The sequence below is a fragment of the Mugil cephalus genome, chromosome 17 (assembly GCF_022458985.1).
Source record: "Mugil cephalus isolate CIBA_MC_2020 chromosome 17, CIBA_Mcephalus_1.1, whole genome shotgun sequence".
NCBI lineage: Eukaryota > Metazoa > Chordata > Actinopteri > Mugiliformes > Mugilidae > Mugil > Mugil cephalus.
The window spans coordinates 1870649-1895076 of record NC_061786.1 but is presented as its reverse complement, the minus strand read 5'-3'; the positions used below and the strand labels follow the sequence as shown (position 1 = coordinate 1895076).

Below are 24428 nucleotides of genomic sequence, written 5' to 3'. Positions count from 1 at the left end.
CGTGATTGGCACCCTGGAGTTCTAGTAATGGTGTGTTCTAGACAAGCGTAACAGACATATTGTTCTCCTGTTCTGGGTCTTTGAGTTTAAGGTCCTGTGACTTAGTGTGACCCTCTTCACTGGAGAGGCTTGCGAGTATTCAGCTTTTTGGCAGCATTTCCAGGTGCTTGGCCTAGATAGCGAAGTGATGAACACTGCAGTCCTCCCAGATTCTTTTCACCAAGTGGAAGTTGTAGAATAGCAAGGTGCTCAGAGACTGGTGCAGTGCTTAGGAGAGGACGCTCTCCAGGGAAAGGACACTCTCCTTAACGCTGCATGTTACTTATCTCCTCGAATTGAAATAGTTTGAGACAAGCCAGTATCAGTACCAACTGATCTGGGATCTTCAGGTTGTTCTTTGGGCTCTTTGAGTGCCCACTTTCTGAGCTTCTGTCCGGTTAAACAGCTTTGTTGCTTCAACCAATTGATGAGCAAAACTGAGCGGACAACCAGATCTCCAATCTGAGGACTCAGACAGATTGGTTCAATTCTAGCAGGGAGTTTTGGCTCCAATCGTCCCTAGTACAGGGGGTTTCTCCCACATCCTAAAAGCGGGCTTCTCAATACACAATGAGATGTGCAACCCGCACAAAATTAGGTCCTTCTACTTCACAAACAGGTCTTTTGTCCTATTATGAAAGCCAATGTCAGAGTAATACCTGATCCCCTGGATAGTGGAAATGATCTCACCCACTCATTAATATGCAAGTGCGGAAAACTCTACCGTGGGATGTTCATCTTAAAGACTAATGCTGTCCGGGAATTCTCCTTGACATTCACCAGGTATTAGCAGTTAAATATATCGTGATGCATCAGTCACATCCTCTGCTCTCACTGTCTAAAGACATGAGATTAGATAAGAGTCCTTTAAATTATCCCACAGTTATGTGCAGTGTTGTAGTAGCACACAGTCCAAATGACAGTGCACGCAAGAGTGCGGAAAGTTAAACCAACCAAACCACCAAATAAAAAAAAATTAAATAAAAAAAAATGAAATAGATTAGTATATGCATGTGGTATACTGGGAACAGGTCTGGTTCTACAGCTTCACAGCCACAAGAAGGATGGACCCGCGTTAATGGTCCTTCAGACAGCATGGGTGAAGTTGTTGGTTGCTGGAGGAGCTGATCCAGTGCTGTTATGGTGCCATGGAGGGGGTAGGACTGGTTTTCATCATTGACAGCTCCATCCTCTGATCAACTACCATCTTTACAGGTTCATGAGGGGAGTCCACAACCAGGCCTGGTATTTTTTAACATTTTAATTACATTGCTGTCTTCTGCTGTTGATTTATTGTTTTACTCCAGCAGACAAGGTCCCATTTTGCTTTTAAATATGAACATAAACATGTTTGTTCATGAGTGTGCCATTAATCTGGATGGCATGAATAAAATGTTTGATTTAAGTGAGTTCTCCTTTAGTTTCATTAATTGCAGTGAGTATTTTCTATGCCTGAAGTCGTGCCTTTTCACTACCTTAACATACATCGCATGCTTTGTTATACAAAACAATCTCAAAAGCTATCAATCTACCAGGCTGCTGAAACCAACCTGCAGTCTAAAGAGTTTTTAAAGCTGTCAAGCACTTGGTGTCTGTAGTTAAAATTTCAGACTCTTGTAATCTTTACTAATCTAAAAATGAACCATACTCTTAGTGGTGACTGTCGTACATAAAACACCCTCCAGTAGAGTCCTATTGGATGCTGATAGCGCTGCACGTCTGTGGATCAGCCGCAAGTGCATACTTTGATACAATTCTACGGTGATTCATGAACAGGGTGAATCACGGTAGAGTAATTTTGTGTTTGGGTTGTGGTTGAGTCCACATGAATGGGCAAATCACAAGACCATTTGGATTAATTTTGTGTTTGGGTGTTTGGGTCGTGGTTCTGTCCGCATGAACGGAGCAAATCACAAGACCATAATGTTTCAATTAAATTTGATTGTTTGCTCTGATTGTTGCATAAAAAGGGCTAGGTTCATTTCTGGGTTGTTGAAAGTCACTGAATGCTGGGAAAAACAGGGTGGTGTGGCAGCAGCGTGGAGGAGGGTGACTCCAGGACACTGGAATTCATCATTGAATCTTCTTGAGGTGTCGTTTGCCTAACTTAACGAAACATCAGTGAGGTGAGGTGCCCACTTGAAAACCCCAGTGACATGCCCCATACTGCCTACTGCCATTGAGTGGTATCTTCTTGTTGGTTGGTAGCTGGCCAGCTGGCTGCTGGTTGATCTTAGGTTGGACTCTGCTTCTAAATACGTTTTGCTTGGGATTTTGGCATAAGGGATTGTAACAAATTATTCTGTATATTAATGAATTAGATTCTGTATATTAATGAATTAAATTGGCTGTTGGTTAGTTTTTGCAATAGTTCGCACAACCTGAGAACTGATTGTGGCTGAGTTTTGTGTGCCTATGAAGGAAGGCAGGAATTTCCTTTTTTTAATCTACTCTTGGAACACTTACTTGTTTGTCCAACAGACAAATATTGGTCCCTGTTGCCCTGTCAGCTTCCCACTACTTACAACGACCCTGTTTTACTTGTTGTTTGCTAGATCATGTTGTTGAGAAGTTGCATTGTAGCCAACCTTTCGGTTACGTGTTTCTGTTTCCTGTTTATCCTGTCACTTTTGGTTTTAAAAAATGTGATATTGTGGAAAAAACTCAATCCCAACATTCTATTTGTAATGCAGAACCTACTTTTAGTGTCACACCAGTGTATGTGGGAGCTACGGGCCTCTGACAGATTTCACACATCAGCAGAATCTATGAGAAATTCGGATTTTTATCTACATTTGAACTATCCATTATTAGGACCATAAATGCACATGCTGTCCAGTGAACTGTACATTCATGACTATACACTTTTCTGTTTGTGTTGCCATCTGGCATTAGGCACCATGTTACAATTGTTATAATAATATAAGTGTATAAAGATTTACTTTGAATTATATGATGCACAAAAACATTATCTTATGCTGCTTTTTTGTATATTTTATTAAACTCTGGGCTCGTTATTTTTGTTCTCAGATTACTCTGTCCAGTAAATAAGTTTCTCCACCAGCAGAGAGTGGGTATGATGTTACTTCCTGTGTAGCTGACCACAATTGGAAAAATATAAGATTTAATGAAAGCATCTAACATAATATGTTACTGCTTTATTTATATACTTTATTAAATACTTCATAAAATTGAATTGTACACATTGTGGTGTATATCTTTTTTTATATTTGTATGCAAATCTGGTGTGTGAGCTAAGCAAGACGCCTTCGTATGAAACGTGACATCAACGCATACTTTCTATACAAAGTGAAGCCCCTCACTGTAAAGGTGTCGAATTATTTTGTTTGCTGACAAAGATAATGAGCCCTAGGTATTCTGTGAGTAAAACAATCGAAACGGAAACCGAAATCTTCAGCTAAAATCATCCTAACTTTTTGTAAATGTTAGAGGGAAATAAGCTATATTTCCCTCACGTGGCATGATCCTGATGATCAATAAATGTCCTTATAAATGTCTTTTTAAACTTTAAAGGGAACAGCGACATTGAACGCTATCAAATGGCCAATAAGAAAATTCCTTTCAAATATGCCAGACCTGTAGAAGAATGGCTACAAGAGAAAGGTAATTTCATAATAAACATGTTTCTATGTATGCTCACTTTTCTGATGTAATGTGAAGAACCTCATCTGCACTTGAAGATTAGACGCATGCCCATGGTCTCTATGTCAGGATTATATGAACTGTCTGATTGGGACTTTTAATGTAATTTTATGTGAGCTAAAATGTCAACTGCAAACAAATATAAAACTGTAAACTAAATCAGTGTATAGTAAAAGAGGAGTTGCAGTAACACAATGAAATGTAATTATTAGAAATTAGCATCATCCATACCCACGAAATAAGGTGAACACTCTGTAGCCAAGAGTCATGGCACTGTACTCCAGTATGGCTCAAATTTGTTGCTACACATTCTTCAATGGATATGGTATCTAAATTATTGTATGCAGATGGTTACAGAGATATAAGCAATGTCTGGACGTATGAAACTGGATGCTATTGACTTTTCTAGTGTGTTAGACAGCCAATGACATGTTGTCAGATATATCACTGTCATACATGTGCGAGGAGGTAACAAAAGATAGTCAAACCAAGCCCTTGCTTAGTAAATGCTCAGAACATTTCTCTTTGCCATATTTATCTTTGCATTTTGCATTTTGTGCTCGTGAAGTCTACACTCACAGTGGGATACTAGCTACATCCAACTTCCCCCTTATCCAAATAGCGACAACACTTAGAGATCATCAGCATTAACGAAATAGGATGTTGGTTACATTCTGTAACTCTGGAATCTATGAGTATAAACATAGGCATCTAGCTGTAGGCCTCACTTGTTCCATCTGTGTCAAATAAAAAAAATAACTGGCTAAGTAGGAGCAGAAGTCAAAATTAACAAATGTTATATCTTTAATGCTGTAGTGTTTTGGCAACTCTTTGAGCATTTGTATTAGAAACATCCCGGGCCAAAACTGAGAATACCTTAATGTATGTGAGCTAATGCAATTTACATTTTTGCAGAGGTCGAAAGTCATTTTTACTGCGGTATGGTTAATATTTGATTATATATCAAATCAAATACTCTCTATTCGTCAACATACAATAACACAATTTGCATGACACATTTTCTAAATGTATTAATTGTGCTAATAGCTTCTGCAATATTTTGCTTTTTTGGATATTTTCTCCAGGACGGCAGCTAACCATTTTCAACACTCAAGCTACAGTTGCAATCGGAGGTAGCGATCGTGGCCGACCATTTCAGGGTCAGCTGTCAGGCCTTTACTACAACGGCCTTAAGGTGTTGAACATGGCTGCTGAAGGCAACCCCAACATCAAGATTAATGGCAGTGTGAGGTTGGTAGGGGATGTGCCCAGTGTGGCAGGTTCAGCCAGAACGACGGCAATGCCTCCAGAGATGTCAACCACCTTCAGTGAGACTACTACCATGATGTCCACCACGACCACAAGGAAACACAGATCCTCTTCTACCGTACAGGTACCTCCAGACTATACATACAGGACAATTTTCTGTTCCTTACTCTCACGTAATGGTGCTGCATACTTACTACATATGACCTGTGAAATGTGTAGAAATCACCCATCAAATGTGTTTCTCTGTTAACAGTAAAAGAGCACATAGAACACCTGCTGACTGCTACACCGACACTTAATATACAGAAACTGTACTATATATGAGTTAGTCTCAACTTCTGCAAATGGAATGGCGTTAAAGGAATCTCACCTCTGTATCTTGAAGATCTTTGTGGTTGTTTTGATTTCACATTCAGGATAGTTGTCATGCTGAATGATGAATTGTTGTCCAATGAGTTGACACATTTGGTTGAATTTGAGCACACGGAATGTTCCTGTACACCTCAGCATTTATTCTGCTGCTGCCATAAGAAGTAAAGTCATCAGTAAAGCCCAATGTGAGAATTCCAATAGCAGCCATACATATATTTGATAAATTAGTTGTTATGCTTTGGGTGGCGTTTTCCCTTTTACTTTATCTTCATTCCATACTCATTACATCGAGTAATTTTAAAGGCCAATTCATGGATTTGACTCACTTACATTTGCACTGTGAGTTATAACACATTTAACAAAATAATAATTTAATGGGTCAAGGACTGTGGATATAGTCTCCCATCACGGAAAAAGACATCTACTGTCTGTAACATTTACTCTCAAACCACTACGCATAGACCAAAGGTCAGGAGTCAGTCCCTGTGGGAACTCATCCTGTTCAATCAACAGAGAGAAGTTCTGAAAGTCCCCAATTCAAGATGTTTCAGTCAGGCTAGTCCTTCTTAGGTCAGAAATTAACTCTGTTTTCAACCTCTAACTTGTGTCTTTCCTTGTCTTTATGTGTTCTCTTTGTTTCTTGCTGGCTCTTTTTTTGGGGGGGTATCTTTGCTATCACTTCTGATGGCCAACGATCTGCCCGTGAAGCATACACCAGATGAAATTGTGTCATCAGCAGAGTGTTCGAGTGATGACGAAGATCTGGAGGAGTGTGAAACTAGCCATGCAGGTGGGCTAGGTTAGTTTGCATTTGCTTGCTTTCTGTGTGCTTTCACTCATCTGCACCAGAGGATCGAGCTATCCTCATAGCATCATACCCCCATGGTTAGAGAAAGTGTAACTTTACAAAAACTATAGTGTTTTCCCAGTAAGCCTAGCAATTCATTGCTTAATCCAAAGATAGACAAATTATTAAATACACGTTAAAATTCTAAATTAAAATGGTTGAACTTGTATGTGGTCATGCAGAAAGTCAATTTAGTGAGCTAGTTGACAACAGTTGCATAGAAAGTTATTGATAGTACAAGCTACACTTGCACATGGGGTCTGCTAAAGTGGTTAACATGGTCACCAATAAGCATACAAATGTTGTTTGCTTAGAGGATTATTGAGGGCTACTAAATGTCAGAATAAATTTGTTAAATTTGTATCATGGTGAACCATGTTTTCTGCACTGATGCTGCAAAATGTATCACATCATGTTTGAGTCCACTGCTCCTGCAATTCACTGCTCTACGGATTTTCTTTTTGAAGCAATCCATTTTTACAGTTTTATTTATTTATTTATTTATTTTCATTTTTATTTGTTTTCAGCATAAATTACAGTGTTGTGTTTCACATTAAATGTGTTTTCCATTTGGTTTCCATCAGTGTTTATCCAGATTTAGAGGCTTGTGTTGGTACATGTGATAGAGAACAGATATCATTGAATTTCTGTGTACAGGTTTTTCTTTTTGTGGGTCATACTTTTGCTTTTAGGTGTATTCGTATTCTGTCTTTTTTGTATCTAAATATTAAAAAATTCAAAAATGTGGTGACAACTACAGAGAAGCAGTTTGAAAGAATTTGGGAATTTGCCTAATTTACTGTACGTCTGTGGAAAAGCATTTGCATTTGCATTTGCTTTAGCTACGTACCTAAATAGTGAAACATTTACGCCACCTTTCTGAGGTGCATGACAGATTTCTGAAATTTTTTTATGTATTATTTTTTAGAATGTTGCTCATTTAAAAAATAAAATATGACCATTCAAAAATCATTTGAATGCAGATATCCACTCATTTAGCAATACTTTACAGTTCAGCTGTTTGGTAACACCTCAGAATATTATACTGCTGCTATAGAAACAAATAAGGACTCCAATTAAACTATTGTGCTATTCTGCAAATAGAAAATACATATTAAGCTCTATGTGAGTAAATAATTAACATCAACATCCCACTTGTGAAATGCTTGGAGTATAATTCTTAAATAAACTGTGCTTAGTCAAAGATAAAGACAGGTGAGGATTTTAGTGTTTGCTGACTGCATTTTTTGAAAGGTCATTCCCAATTTTTTTCAAAGAGTATGTGGAATATTGTTGTGCAAATGGGTTTAAAGCTGTACTGTGTAGCCTGAGATCCATGGGGATTTGTGAAGAAAGACAAAGACAGGGCCCCAGTCATCCAATCATGTGTTTACACAGAAATTCACACCATTCTAACACTAACATCACTTTTGACGTTGACAGCGGCATGCTTTGATTTCAACTTTTCTTTGCTCTTTTTAGAAGTCAAGGCTATTTCCTGTTGTTTTTGTGTTGTTCTAAATTTTTTTTTTTACTAAGATATCATTCCCGTCTATTCGCCATTCGTCCAAAAACTGCATTCCTGTATTTTGGCCTCATCATGTGTGGCATGACATTTTGTGGATGATAATTGTTTCCTCACATTTTTCGGGGTACCTTTTGGCTTTGTACCATGCAGCTTTCAAAGAAAACATTCCTATTCCTTTTATAAAGGAAATACGAAGGCCAAAAAAAAACTTTTCTTGTCATCAATGTTTTATCCTGTTGGCATAAAATGTATTTAAAAAAAAAAAAAAAAAAGTATGCTCTCACTTCCTTTGGGCCATTCCTTCTACAACCAACATTCTCCCTAAAACTACCTTGCATTTGCAATCTATTTTACTGTAGATGTCATGAAAAGTTTTTTTTTTTTTTTTGCAACGAATTCTACTATTTTCCACACTATTTTGTTTCTCTTAAACAGTCATTATTACCATGGTTTATCAAACTCCTCAAATCATTCTATTCAGGGTGACTTTTGATAATTTCTTTGCATGACTTTTGAGACCATGCCCCCGCATTTAGACTAACTTGGTTGTTTTGTCTGCATTTGTGTTTAAGTTGTAAGCCATTTTTGCGGTCGTAGCGTCATCAAATGTCATCTGTCCATACCCCACACTGTCTTTATTTTGTCAATGTTTGTCTGTCTGGATAAGTTATCAAGTGATTCTGTTCTCTGTTGTAAAACACGTCAATTGATTTCATAAGATGGCAAACACTTTAAATAGCATTTCTTTTCTTGGAGACTGCATATATTTTATATTTTTATATCACAAAATGTGATAACGTGAAACACGTTACACCACAGGGCCAATAATTGAAGATACAAGTATTTCCAACTAATACTCAGTTTAACTTGCCACTGCTACACGATTCACGTTACTGCTTTAAAATACAATGCAAAATGACGACTACATTACAATTCACACTAGACCAACTTTACTAGTTTCTTGTTCAAAATTCTTTTCCTGCCAATGCACATTTACAATCCATCTGCAGGTTGCTTTCATTTTCTAAATCACACTGATATGGCAAAAACTGTACCCCATGACCAAAATACTGCAGCAAATAAAACTTATACTATATGATACCAAATTGCATATCCAGGCTTGTTTAAGACCTTTTCCCTTTAAGCTGCTGTAACAACTACAACAATAACATTATACATGCACTTGATAAGAAATACCGCAATCAGGCATAACATTATGACCACCTTCCTAGTATTATCTAGGTCTCCCTTATGGCTCCAAAACAGTTGTGACTCATCAGAGAATGGACATGGATCTTCTGAGGGTGTCCTGTGGTGTCTGCTACCAACAGGATGTTGGTAGTGGGGGTCTTTGGGTCATAAAGGTTGAGGGGAGGGGCCTCTGTGGATCATCCCACAGATACTTGATCAGTTTGGGATCTAGTGAATTTAGAGGCCAGGTCAACACCTTGTGCTTTTCTTCATGTTTTTTGGGTTGTTCCTAAAGCGTTTTTGCATAGGTGCCTGCGTCAGGCTACATCCGGATGGCTGCTGCCATCACCGAGTGTCATTGATATAAGTAACATCCACACTAATGCCAGGTCAAAAAGTTTCCCAGCAGAACACTAGAATGATATAAGATAGCCCGTTATTTCCATCTCCTGTCAGTGGTTTTATATACAGCCACAAGGCTGTATAGAAAACAAATGCTTGAAACCATACGCTCAGTAAAAATTGACAAAACACTGGCAGATTAAGTAAGGCGCAAGTTAAGAGCAGATATAAAGGTGGACTGATTTTGCTCTGTGTGATAAGACTGTTGGAATCTGAGCCATCTGTCTGAACCTTTTCCCAATGCTTTGTTTTTCATAGGCTACTGGCTACTTAAGCATTTTTGGGCATAGAATGTGCATTCCTAAAATAAAATTCAACAAAAGCTCCTCCTTGTTAGCCTTGTTTGGCTTTCCACTTAAATGCAGAAAACAAATTCCTGTGTGTACATGAAAAATAAAGCAGATTTGATCAATTTGATTTTGCTCAGGAGGTTGCTGTGTGTTTTCGCACCAGGCACCCTCATCCAGTTGTCCCAGCTGTTGTTGATCAGGCCATCTTAAGCCATCTTCGTAGTCATTTTGCTACCTATGCGATGAACTTTATGGCAATGCAGCAGTGGGTCAAGGTTTTATAGAGTGATGTCTCACACCTCCTTTGTCTCCAACATTGATGGGTAGTATGTTTTCAAGTCATGCTTTTGGCAGTCACTGAACTGTTCTTCATCTGACCCTCCACTCCTCATCCATCAGATGTTTTTGGCTGATTCTGAGTCCAGGAAGATGTCTGTCCTCGGTGTAGTTTCAACAATACATTAAAAGATCTTCACGTGGTTGCCAATGTTTACAGATAAATGCTTTTGGCCGCTCACCACGTTTCACAAAACTGATCCTGTTGTGGAGCACTTGTTTGCTGATGATTTCCGATGCTGTTGCTTCAAAGGGTTTCACAGAAAGCTAGGGGCTAGAACTTTTGGACACGTTCTCTCATCCTTTTACTGGAACAATGGGAAGTTTAGAGAGTTTACATTCACAATGCTGAGTATGTTCTAGAGCTGAACTTCATCCATCATCTGGATCAGGAGGCTGTGGTACTGTCTGCCAGAGATTTGTCCATCACATTTCCCAATCCGATGGGCTTGATATTGGCGCATTCCTGCATCAACCTACTGATTCAGCTGACTAAACAGGCCACATACCGGCTCGTACATTAATTGCTGCGCTTCATGTCAACTGCTTTGTTATGCTAGCCAGGTAACATGCACCCACCAGTATCACACAGATGTTGTTTCATTATGACCAAAATTATTAGCATGACTGCCATATTAATACTGTCATTTAGTTATTTAATCATCATATAAACATAATAAGGCTGAAGCACAATGATAGAAGTATATCATGTGAAAAAAAAGTGTGTTATAATCTAATTTTGTTAAAGAATAAAATAATAATTAATGTCAGTGAAAATAAAAAGCTTAGGGTTTCAATGTTTTGCGATTAATCAACGAAACACACACATATAAATGTTGACCATTTTCTAAAGTATGTCACATTGGTATAATATTCACAATATTTCTACAACCTCTGGTCCCTGTTCCTTTTTACTCAAGCATATATTAAACAGAGTTTTGCCATCTTATGTCATTCGTCTCTAAATATCTTTTTTTACCTACATGAAAAAACAAATCATGTAAACAAAATCTTTAATCGTATGTCAGAAGACACCACAAGTTTAAAGCTGGTATCCTTTATATTTTTTTCTGTCACTAAGTGTTTATATATCCTTCCAAGCGGTGGAGTTATGGCATACAAACCATATATATACACCACGGCTGTGGTTAGTTGTTTGAGATATGTCCCCTCGGGTTAGCTGCTGCAGTCACGCTGGTTTACTGATGCAATGATGCAGTTTTCCAAATCTAAGTGCAGATAAGCAATTGACATCTGTTTTTGCATAGCAAAAAATGTGTATTTAGACGGACAACTTGCACCACAGTCCACGTACATGTGGAAGGTAAACAATATTATGTGGAGAATCAAACTCCATTACTGTTGACTCTTAGGGCAGTGAGTCCTTTGGTAGTTTCCCTCATTTGAGAACATGGACAGGATTCTAACAACACACAAACCACTTGTACAGCACAAGCAGAACTGATCACAGCTGTTTAGTTTTATTTTAGTTTTGGTCTGCAGCCTGTTGCTAATTTACTAAAGGCCTGGAATACACCACCAGTCAAAAGTTTGGACACATCTTCTCATTCAATTGAGTTCAAATTTTTGACTGGAAGTGTACATGCCAGTAGGAAATCACCAGTGTCAACCATTTAGGCAATACCTTTGACCTTTCCTCTTTTATTCTCAGCTTTAAAATGTTTGTTGTTGTTGTTTTTACTAGCTGCAGGTCATTTTGCTGTGACAGGTTTCATATAAATGGCTCTCAAACATCTGCTTGAAGCTGCCAACTGTGGAACACACCTTCCACCAGCGCACCGGGCAGCAACGTTTTCAGTTTCATGGATATCAGCTTTACACTTGTCTTTTGACTCAGTATTCACTCAAAATTCGGAATAAACCGCATTTCATGTTTAGCACAACATTACGAAAACATGTTTTGTGTTTTTTTCCTTCTCTCAACTACTCGAGCTGTGTCCCAATTGCATACCACATCCTAATATTAACCCACATGTTTGTGGTGGGGTTGAGTTTGAATACGCTGGGGGTAAACATTATGTAAAGTCAAACCTATCAGCTTCCATAAGGGATATATTTGCATGGTGGTCAAGTGGTGGGAAATGAAATTATTGTGTCGTAATGCAAAGCACAACCTTAATGGGGCAGAATTGGCTGTAGCTTTATAAAGTCGCAGTTTGACTGCGTGTGTCACTCTGCACACGTGTGCCATGAGTGTCACATGCTGTTGCTTTATCTTGATTAGCCATTTATTTCTTTATGGGATTGGGATACAGTGTCCGTTTCCTGTTTTTCTAACATTGGTCAGTCCTTCCTGCGCCCAGTTTGCTGTGTTATTTCTTTTCTACTTTCCCTAAATGCAACTTACTTTAAGCATGCATCAACATCCTGCAGTACAACTAAAACAAAACCAAACAACAAATATAATAATAACCCATTCTCAGCCAGTACCGTCTCTCTCTGATGTACACCCAGACTGCACGGCCGGTTCATGTTTAAAGACTAACATTACAGATAGATTTGTCATCAAAAAACACATGAGAGAGGAGCCCGTCCTCCAGTCGAGTGCCTCTCTCAACAGTGTCTGTTTTCTATTGTGTGCATCTGGTTGTAGTGTGTGCAAAAATTTTAAATGGCTTTGTTCTTTCATCTTAACATTTTTCATTTGATAGTTTTAACTGGTCATATTTTTTGTAATTATCCAATTGATCACTGACATTTTGGTTCTGATTATGTTTTTTTTGGCTTATTATAAGTATGTTTCTTCTTTTTTTGGAATCAAGATAATACCTAAATCACAGTGTGAAATATTTTTGATATAATTTGAATCTTTGGATTTGGAACTCCTTCAGCGACTACCTTGTGTGTTTTATGCCCTAAGGTTTTATGTCCCGATGAATACTGAAGAACAAAAAAAAAAAAGAAAAAATATCCAAAGCAGCACACACAGCTCAACTTCACAACTTTTTGTAAACATATGCAGAAACCCACAAATTAGTAGGTGAAGCAGTTCCAGATCCTCTTCTTGCATAACTTCCATTTTTCAGATTTTTTCAAACCTATCTTGACAAAACAAATTTATCTTTGCTGAGTAATCTTTTCACTGTATGAAAAAACAATGAATTGCATGGCTAAGAAGTTGCAGTTTAGGGTTTGTAAGACATGTCAGTGTTAGAGTTCTTCTGTTCTTTTCTGTAGATGGGCATGTATATTGCTCATTGTTTGTATATCCCCATCCCTTCCTTACAGCCAAAAGCTCTAATGCCGCCCGACCGCTTCGTACTGCCTTTACATGGACATGGCAACTGACTTACACTGTCACCCTCATCATCCTCATTTCCTCTGTAGTATGTTCATAGGTCCCACCCCTTCTTCACCTTCTCCCTTGTCTTTAGAGTTATTGAAATATAAAGTCATCCATCCATTCTACACTAAAGAACAAATGACAAATTAAGCAAAAACTGTAACATGAATAGATTTTAGCTACCATTGAAGTCTACTGCAATGAAAAAGATGCAGATACACATTTTTTGTATAAACAACTTATTTACCAGAAAAAAAAACAACAAAAAACATAAAAAACAGAATTATGGTGTTTATTTTTTATGTTATGTGGTGTGGATGTATGTGTTGTTGCCTCCCTGTACCGTCATGTTTTAAGATAGAACACAATCTACAATCGATACAAATGATCTTTAACGGTACCAAGTGGCTATTCTTACACAACCTTTCCTTTGTAAATTTTTTTTTCATGCCTAAATCATGCGGGCAATTTGTTGATGTAAGTTGACACTATCCAGTATGTATGTCTGAATTATCTTTGAAGTGGTTTTAAAAGATGCAGTTTGCAAAATGTGAGAATTGGATGGCTCTTGTGTACTAAAAGGAGTTAATGAACTTGGTCGGTGTTGCAACTGCAGCAATGCCACTAAATTCTTTGAAACTATAGGAAGCACCAATAACTGAGAGACAGTTCATACCTGGTGTCAAGTGTTGTCTCCTTTATGCATTGTGAATTATTCCTCCTCACTGACAAATGAGCCACTTAAATTTCATCAGGTTAATCCTTCATTTTTTTTTTTTTAGGAAGTACATCCAATTGAGCCATATTTGTTTTATTTTTTTAAAGTTTGCAAACTGCATCTCTGACGAAGCTGTGGGCATGAGACCGCTGAATGTGTCCTCACATTCGCCTTTACTGCTTGAATTTATGGAATAAAATACCTTTGTTCAATCTGGAGTTGTGTGCTTGTGAATGTGTATGTTGGTGTTTGTGATAATCTGTCAGTTCATGTATTTGTTAAACTGATAGCTAAGTTGGAATGTGCATCACAGTTTCTGTGCATATGCTTGATTTCCGTGGGTACTTTATTATATGTAAATGTGTCCTTGGCACGCTGAATGTTCACTCCAGTGATTCCTGCTAGACGTTACGTAACTACTGTATTATGTTTAGCTGATTAGCACTGAATCTTTTACATCTTTTTAACTAAACTAACTAAAACGGTTAAACCCATATTTGGCAAACAGCAAGGCAATCATATGTTTGTTTGCAATTTGTGGAGGTACTGGGCAGAGTTTTGTTTGATACCTTAATCCGAACCAAAACTGTTCCAAATGAGAAGCCTTTTGCTACAAAGGCATATTTATCAGCATAATCCTATGCAATATGACTACATACATGAAATTAAAAAGACAAACAAATCAACACTTCCACTCCATTGTGACAAATTTATCATAGAGTTTAATTTAGAAGGTAAACATAATTTATATCTTTGTAGATTTGATCTCGTCATAAAAAAAAGCTCAGTTGTAGCATATCACCAAGGCACAACCTCTGTTATTCTGGAGGGTAAGAGGCCAACCACGATATGAAGCTCTCCAAAACACAATGTCATATCTTTCACCCAGGTTTGTATTTCACAGAGAGTGAGCGTTGAGTGAGCCATTCACTTCCTACAGATGATTTTAGTTACAGTTAAATGATCTTTTCCTTCATGGCAGAGCTACTCTTGCACAGAAACATAGTTACTCATGGAATAAACAGTATGCATACAACACATATAATGGCTTCAATAATGGCTATAATGGCTTCAAATGGCTTCACTGCACTGTTCTAAACGGAAAAAAAATATATATATATATTTTTTTTTTCCGTTTAGAACAGTGCAGTGAAGCCATTTGAAAAAGCAGACAGACAAATGGAGGCTCTGCATTAGGGAAATGTTTGTAGAACTGTAACTACAATTTTCTGTAAAGCAAAAGGTTTAAGATGATCAGAGAAGGATGGCAGCCAGTTGTTTGGTTAATAGAATTAACTTTATGTAGAGCAGATTAGGTAACAGCTTAGTTTATCATATTGGTTTACCATAAAGTGAAAAAATATACTACCAATGACCAACTACTCTGATAAATGTAGTTTCAGTTATTTGTATTTAACAGTAAATGTCTTAAATCAACACTTGAAAACTGCACCAGTATTACTTAAACATTTTATAAAGTTTTCCAGAAAGGATGTATTACACTTAGCATAAAAAATATTTTTGCTTGATCTTCCTGACTCATGCTTTTGCTCCTCTTAAACCTTTTACTGTCACAATTTCAACAAGTTTATATACTTAAGCGTCTTAATTGGGCAGTAACTGGCATGCTAAGATGATGGATTTAGTTTTGTGGTGTTTGTTTCAGTGTATAAAACTTCCATGTAGCGTTCTAATTTGCTTACCTGTCTGTCCATCCCCAGGAGCTGAGTTAGTCATCAGAGTACTTGAGGATCCATTAGCGCACCCCTCTGTAGCTCCTCGTGCACCCTTCATTCCCACTCCCTCAACCCACCACCCACTCCTCACCATTATTGAGACCACCAAAGAGTCCCTGTCCAAGGCCACTGAGGCGGGGGTACCTTGCTTGTCGGACCGAGGCAGCGATGATTGTGATGATGATGGCTTGGTGATATCGGGTATGGCTCTGGGAAAGCGTTCAAGTCTAACCTGCCCCCTACTGATGATGAAGATTTTTACTCGACCCTCTCCTTGGTAACAGATAAGACCTTGTCCACGTCAGGCTTTCAAGGTGACTACAAAGCAAACGTGCCCAAGACTTTTAGACCTAACAAACCTTCCGTCTCCAGACGCAGTAGGACTACCACCATACCACTAACCGCCGACCAGAGCCGCACCACCACCACCTCTGCCTCCACCGCAACCCTCCACAATGCTCCGGCCAAACAGCCGGCCGGCAAAATGAATAACCGCGAGTTAAAACCCCAGCCCGACCTAGTGTTGCTTCCATTGCCCACATCCTTTGAGGTAGACAGCACCAAGCTGAGGGGCCCATTAATAACCTCCCCAATGTTCCATAATATACCCACAGCACTCCCCACAGAGCCAGGCGTCAGGCGAGACCCAGGGCCCTCGGAAGTGGTCCGTGAATCTAGCAGCACCACCGGGATGGTCATCGGAATAGTGGCGGCCGCTGCCCTGTGCATCCTCATCCTTCTGTATGCCATGTATAAGTACAGAAACAGGGATGAAGGCTCCTACCAGGTGGACGAGAGCAGAAACTACATAACCAACTCAGCTGTGCAGAGCAATGGAGCTGTCATGAAGGACAAACAGCAGAGCTTGAAAGGCAGCAACAAGAGACAGAAAAATAAGGATAAGGAGTATTATGTGTGACTGTGAGACTTTCGTGAACACGAGAGAGCGAAGAAAGAAAGCACTAAGAGAACACTTACTTATCAGTTTCCTTATGAGGAGCTATGACAAATGATGGTATAACATGGAACTTGAATAATCCTATACTGTGCTGAGTAGTTGGACTGATATGTACTGTAACATAAAGCACACTTACTATTAAGCAAAAGCTTAATGACAAGGTTAAATAGCAACTTTAGAGACCATACTCTTCTATCTGGTCAGAGACGTTATCAGTATAGAAATATTTCACAGCATCATTCTCCTAAGTGACTTTTAGAGCTATGTGATCCTTGGCATTAAACAATTTTTTGTGAAATTGTTAATTACAAAAGGCTCATAATCTTATACATTTTCAGCATGTAAGCAACATGTAGTGCTTAACAAGAGGGGGTCAGGCACACAATCACTGTAAAAGTCAAAAGGACTCTTGTATCAAAATACTACAAATTTTTATGGTTTATAAATAATATAAGTGTGGTGTCTTACTTATTTTTGCTTTAAGCAAAAGAAAAAAAGACAAAAAGAAGAGCAAGAAAAGAAAATTGTTTCTGTGTATAAAATCCAACTAAGTGAGCAAACTGCTGAGGGCAGATCTCATACCTCTGTTTGCTCTGGCATCTAATTCACCACAATTATTCTCATTGTCTGACAGACACAGTGACTTTTGTGGAAAGAATTCGCTGGTTGTCTTGGTAAGAAGCGAATGATTGTAAAATGCATGCCATCCTGATTCTACAGTAAAGTACAGTATAGTAAAAGTCCAGTATACAGTGTTCAACTCGGACCATGTTCTCTTTAATGCAAAAACAGGTCTTCATTGTCAAATCAGGACTTCCCCTCTTTCTGAACCCCTCAAAAATGTTGACCATGGAAAAAAAAAATATCTAACTTCTAAAGAAAAAGGTCTATTAAGTGATGCATAGCCAGTGGTGGTTTTATCTTTTTTGCAAAACTGTATGTTGGTTCATTGCCTATCATTCTCTTTTTCTATGGAGGTGTCAGGAAGACGACAAATGCAGTACTACAACACTGTTAACAAATGTGTATACAAAAATAAATCAAATGTTGAAAGTGTGAATTCTATCTGCCGTCACAGTAAACTGTGTCAAAAAATAAGAAATTTGTTTACATATTTTATTACATGCTATCTGTTGTACTTTGTAGGTAGTAAATTGTACATATACCATGACAGTTGTAATTTTTAGTACCTCTATTGTACAGACTGAAAATATGGTTTATCAGCAGATTTCATGACAAAGTCTATTAACTGTTAATTTACATGGAGAAAGACTTTAACCAGAATGTGGAGAATCATATTGATATTCATAAAGAATAAAAATGTATTGTTAGCCTAGAAATCTAAACAGAGATGTTTCTAAAGTTGCATGAATATTTAACTACTTGCAGTTGTCCAACAAATACAAGGTGCCCTTTCTTCTACACCATGGCTTTCTTCTTCTGGGTTGAACTAGTGTTATTTTATTTTATTTTTTTAAGAGAGTATAAAGTCAGTGTAATGAAAGAAAAACAAAGATTCTATAGTGGGTGGGTGGTGGGGTTACAGTTCATAGAGCTCAAAGTATGTTTTAAAGTGGGACTGGTCACCTAAAATCATCATCTCCTCACCACTAGTTAACATCTTCTTTTGACAGTACTTTACTGTCTGTTTCTGTTCCCATTATCTGCCATTGTCATTAAAGATGTGGAGGTGCAGGCTCTTTCTTAGGAATCACACTTTTGTGTTATAATGGTTACTTTTCATAACCCTTTTTCATCAGTTTGATAACAAATAAAAACTTTCTTTTTTTCTCTGAAATGATACTGTAGTCTTTGGTTAAGTCGGATTATGCCGCTGTGTGAGGCACTACTACTATCTTTGATATTTGACCCCATCCTCAACATGGAATAGAATAGTCAAACATAAAAAAAGGTACTTTCACAAATGTTCTTTACAATACTTAAAATTAATGACTACACAGCTGCAGCACTGAATGAGTGTGGTTTGAGGAGGCTGGAAAACTACTCCACGGATATCATTAATCAGCATTTTCCAAACAGAAATCAGTAAATGTCGTCTTTGTGTTTGTCGTCATAAAGCTAACTGACAAAACAGGTTTGGGGCTGTGTTCGTGTTTTCCCTCGGGTAAAATGAAATGAAAAGAAAAGAAAAGAAAAGAAAAGAAAAGAAAAGAAAAGAAAAGAAGCTCCACCTTTAACTACTTGGAGAAGGCCCTTTCAAAAACAAAACAAAAGCAGGCTTTGGTTTATTTTCTGATACTTGTTCAGCTCAACAGCAACAGAAAATCCCCTGAAGTCCATGAGCGTATACACTGTTGCACTTAATTGTGTATGTGTGGGTAATCTTTTATATTTTTGGCAAGGAAGACATAATATGTTCCTAACAGCTGAAACACATATTGGAAAATTTGGACCATGCACTTGCAACTTTATTATTTCAGATCCTCTAGCTGACATGTTATTAATATTCAGCATTTAATCATTGTGAAAACTCAACACCACAGAGGAACAGATTGTCGTGTGCCACATCTGGAAACTAAGACAGCGGCTATGAACTTTAATGTGAAGCAGTCGTGTGAAGCCAGATCAACAGAAAATCAACCGATTTTTATCAGTTTACAGGTGTTCTTTTTTCTTTTTTTTCTTTCCTTTTTTTTTTTTTTACACATCTTTGCATATACTGCTGGAGCGAGCTAGCCTAGAAACCAGCTTGACTGGTCTGGAGTTGCTCTGCCTGGAGCCCCAGCAGAGATCTGCTGGGCCAGTCAGTTTGTTTGGCCAGTGATTGAAGAGTAACAGTGACTTGGTCACATGCATCCTCTCAGAGCCACTGAGATGAATTTGTTTGCAACAAATGCTCTGATTGGTTGTAGGACTGTTCAGTTGCACATCCTATAATCAAATCCAAAGTCTGTCTACACTCAGAGCAAGCAACTACACAGCAACTTCAATTTAAACTACAGATAAATGTTGGTAAAAGCATTTACACCAAGGCAAGTTAACGTAAGCCTACTGTGGATGATACATCCTTTATATATATATCACATTACACAGAGTGGGATACAAGTAACGGAACACTGATTTCTATGGAATGTCATTTTAAAAATGCAGATGTGTTAATATCTCATATAATGTAATAATTGGTCTAAATGAATCAACCTCAGAGACACTGAACTAGAACTTTGTTAAGTGATAATTGATTTTGTGACATTGAACCATACAACAGCATTCAATGTTTCCTCTGGGTTTGAAAAGTGAAGAAATGCTTCGTACTTGCATTCTCTCATACAGCCAGAGGGGGGCAAAACTACTTCTACTACTTCTACTCTACTACTACTGATTGTACAGAAAATTACCTTAACACCCCTTTCACTTGATCTATTATCTCAGCAAATCTTTTCCCATGCTATTGGTTTAAATCAAGGTGTTCATTCTGGTTAAAATCATGATCTTCATCTCTGCTGGCAACACATTAAATTATCATTCCAGAGCTTCCTTGCTCTGAATATTACATTTGGCCTATTTGCCTCTAATTAAAATCCTAGTTACATCCACTCACAAAGGGACTGTTTTGTTCTTGCCCTGCTTTGATCTTTATTTATTGGCATGCAGTCTTATTTGCTGTTATTATTTCAACCACGTGGATATTTCTTTTGTTTAACTGGTTCAGTGTGACACAAGTGTATCTAGTGGATATTGGAGGAGTCTGAGATAGCCCTTGGCATCTCAGCCACATTCTCCACATCCTTCTAAAGGCCTTCATAGGCCTGGCCCATCATTTGCTGACCCTTTGCAAGAAATGAATGACACTGATATGAGTGATGTACAGTGACTTGTACAGTCATTACCCAAAGCTCACTATTGTATCTGCAGACTAGGATAATAATAAAAAAGGTACTTTGCCTTAAGGTACAGATCTGCCTTGAATATTAATAGACTGATATGGGACATCGGTCTCTATATAAAGTATATAGAAATAGTCATCATCTTTTAATTATTTGGAAAATCTAACTGTTTGTTCCTAGTAACCAGTAACCAAAAGCAAGGAGGTGATTTTGCTTGTTGTTTGCAACTGCAGCCTGGTATAGAAAAATGCTATAAAGTATATAGAGTCACAGGCTGTAGTGGCAACAAAAAGTATCAGAACCCTTTGCAATGACCTGCTTTTCTGTATTAATTGGCCATGATGTGATGTAGCTTCCTTTAAGAACATGGGGACTCATTTCCAATGGATAATGGCACGTTGCCCAGGCACAGAGGCAGCAAAGGAGGCTCTCACTCTTTTTTGGAGCGAGGCTCACATCAGCATATGGTTCTTGTCAGCAGGAAACAACATCTTTTTAACCTACAACGCTATGCTTGCTCCATTGATCGGACCAGTTAGGTTGGATCATTTGCAGCGGGGAACACTTACTTTATCCCACCTATGCTGTAACACATTTTGATTGTGTTTGTATACGGAAATGATCAGTCAAGGAGCTGCCCCAGATCTGCTCCCACGGCACCAGTGGTCTACCCTACTCGGTTTATTTTGTCCAACACCAACAGCATGACAGGCGTCTTAGACATTTTGGCTAGCAGGCTAGCTGCTGTTCTCTCCTGCTGGCAGAGTTAGTAAATTGGGTCAAAAGGTCAAAAAGCATGTTTGGGTCATTGCAATAGATTGAGTGCAGATCACAGTTCTCTTCACTGGTGCTTAGCCTCATCTTTGTAGTATATTGTGAAATGTATAGTGAAGTTATACTGTACATTGTTGCATTAAATTACATACTACATCGTAAAAATAGTTTAGGAACGGTTTAGAAAACAAGAAATGTAGCCCAATGTGTTGATGTGGCCTCCAAACTCCCAAGATCCCAGACTGATTGGTTACCCACACAATGCGCTGGAACAAGACCGATCCACAGAGACCCCTGTGCTCAACCCATAGGATCCATTATCAAATCATCCATTATCAAATGTCCTGGGGCCAGACGCCGTCACCTACATGACCACTCCCAGATCACTAAATTGGAGGCACCAGTGAGACCGGTATTAGGCAGGTGATTTTAATCTTGTGGCTGATATTTAAATATAGTAAGTTTGTATGATGATTTAAGATTAATTGACTGTGCTCACAAATGCATTGTTTGATCCAGAAACACATGAACTATTTTAATAGATCTAAATAGCAGTGTCTTATGGATTCAAGGTGCATACACCTTTAACTTACAACATGTTAAATGAGTGCGCATGGATGACCGATAGAATGTATGATTTCATAGTGATCTTGTTTACCACTAGGTCCCCTTTGTTTGGAAGACACACATGTCTCTTTATTTCTTGCCTCGGTGGTTGAACTTGCGAAACAAATTAGTCTCTTTCTTTCCAGTGTAGTCCTCTGTCACACTTCCTGCATGACTGAGTGCTTGGCTGGACACTGTGTGCTTTTCAAGTGTAAGAGGACATCGCATGTTTTGTAAACAGTGGGTGTGATTGCCCAGAGTGTGTCACAAAGGCTTATTTTCACACCACCATCCACAGGAAAATGTAGTATCTTGAATTTGTTGCTGCAAAAACCTACTAATGGGTGACAGCGATGAACAGGGAACGTATGGAGAAAAAACGTAAAGTTTATAGGAGTTTGAGGTAAGGTGGTGGGTAGGTGTCTTCTCTTAATGTATTCTTTCCTGCTCTCTGTCCCTCATCTGCCATGCTCGTTCTTATTGGACTAACCAGTAAATGAACAAAAGTTCAGCCTACAAGAACAGGGGGTCAGCCAAAGAAGACTCTGAATCTTCCTCTGTAAGGGAGAGGATATTTTCTGAAGTTCCAATCAGCAGAAGACAGCTGTGCAGGTATGTTCTATCCATGTAATTCTGTGTGGGGAACATTGGTGGCATAGCTCTTAGGTTTAAATTATCTCACAGGGGTAGAAGATTTTAAAATAAAAATATTGAAATGAAGATAAGCAAAAGTTGCATTCCTTCCCTCCCCCTGCCATGGTTTCACTTCACCAGGTGTAATTGTCATTTTATACGTACCACTTAAAATGACGACATCAGATTGGGGTGTCTGTTAAAACTGTTAGTCATCCAGGTCATTGCATTGTTATGTCCCTAGGTGGATTTAGGGGAATTTAGGGACAGACACATGAAACAACTGACTGTCCCGGATAAGCCCCCTTTTGTGTTACATCCCTAGGTGGATCTAAAGGAATTTAGGGACAGACACATGAAATCCAATCAAGTCAGGTCGGGCAGTAAGGCAAACTGTTAAATAAACAGGTTTATTTCAAAGCTAGAATAAAAGTAACTGAAAACTGCTTGAAGCATATACAGTGGGGAAGGATTGGACCATGTGGTTGTGTCAAATAAATCAAAGCAATGTAACCAAACTAGACCTGACTAATAAACTTCTCCAAGGTGAAAGCAACAAATGAAAGGCCTATCTACAATCAGATATAATCAGAAGTACACAGTTGGCATCAACCATTAATCCCAGTGTGTATGAACAAAAGGTTACCTGCATGAGGAGGTGTAGAGAGTGCCCCAATCTCACTTACAATCCGCACCTTGCACCACGACTAACATAAACAGAGAGGATAGGTCCACACGTCTCAATAATAAACAAGACAGGTGACAGGAATCAAAGTAAGCAGGAGAGAGAAGAGCAAGCAGAGACTGGACCCTGCGCCTGGGTCTCTTCTCATGCAGGTCCTGGGTTGTAATTGGACTATGTGTGGCCGAACCAACCAATCAGCAGGCACCAACAGACTTCCCAGGTGGAAACTAATTGTGGAATGAACAGCAGAAGGGGCAGAGAGACAAAGAGAGAGAGAGAGAAACACAGAACATACATTGCCCAGGCCTGACACCTAACAGTGCATATTGAAGCTCTTGCCTAGGTGAGGTTAAAATGTGGGTCAGTGACGCACCTGACCACCATGGGAGTGTTTAGAGTCACCGGAGTCAGTGCTGTGAATGTGTGTTATCCTTCCGCATATCTGAGCACAAAAGAGAAACCTGAGCTGCCTCCTCTCTGCACGAGACTCGGAAGTCCTGTAAAATACAGTCATCTGACTGGCTTGACTTGCAATACATGTGATTTAGATGTATGGATTGGAGGCTGTTTGGAGCATCCTAGCTGCTTGGGAGGAGTTTGGGCTACGGGCTAGAAACACTAGGGGCAGTGATACACTGTCTGTTAAGACTAACTTCCTCCAAGCAAATCAACAAACTATATAATGTCATAGGAGATCACTGAATAGAAAATACGGCTAACTGTGGCCTGAAGAGCTTTGAAATCTGGAAAGCAATCTGTCAGTGTAACTAGTAATAGCCTACAAAGACTCTTGTCGTCTTTCTTTGGAAAATTTGTATCTAAACTTGTCACAGTGACTGTTAAAATCTCTTTTTCTATGTTGAACATTTTGAATCTAGTGTATGTATTACAAAGCCTATACCCGTTAACAGAAAACACTAGTTCCACTGTAGAAAGGCATCAAGAATACATTTGGGAAGTATGCCTGTCACAGCAGCAGCTTTTCAGCAATTCATTCTGGACAAACTCACAGTTGTTCTGTGGTTTTGTAGTGTAAAAATCTGAGTTTTACCCTCGGTATATGGAACCACTCACTTGAGAATACTACAAAAAAACAAACAAACAATATAAATATTGTCAGGAATCTAAAAAGAAATGTAAAGGATAAAAATGTGACCACCCAGAGGGCAGGGCATGACTCCAATCACATGATCAAACATGAAAACTGAACCCTTTTTACTACTTTCTTGCTG

The 24428-nt window shown here is 38.6% G+C and overlaps 1 protein-coding gene across 5 annotated transcripts in view; it reads left to right on the top strand.

The window, feature by feature from the left end:
- nrxn3a (neurexin 3a) overlaps positions 1–18451 on the top strand; it is a 142841-nt gene extending 124390 nt beyond the window's left edge. For 2 of the 5 annotated variants that reach the window (XM_047610501.1, XM_047610498.1), the window contains 4 exons: positions 3574–3663; positions 4788–5095; positions 6052–6142; positions 16310–18451. In XM_047610501.1, coding sequence (XP_047466457.1) covers positions 3574–3663; positions 4788–5095; positions 6052–6142; positions 16310–16614 — 794 coding nt within the window. In that variant the 3' untranslated portion in view covers positions 16615–18451. Of the gene's footprint in view, positions 1–3573; positions 3664–4787; positions 5096–6051; positions 6143–13186; positions 13719–15680; positions 16048–16309 lie in introns of those variants that run through there. The other 3 variants (XR_007114580.1, XR_007114579.1, XM_047610500.1) reach the window with 3 other exon arrangements.
- The last annotated feature ends 5977 nt before the right edge of the window (positions 18452–24428 follow it).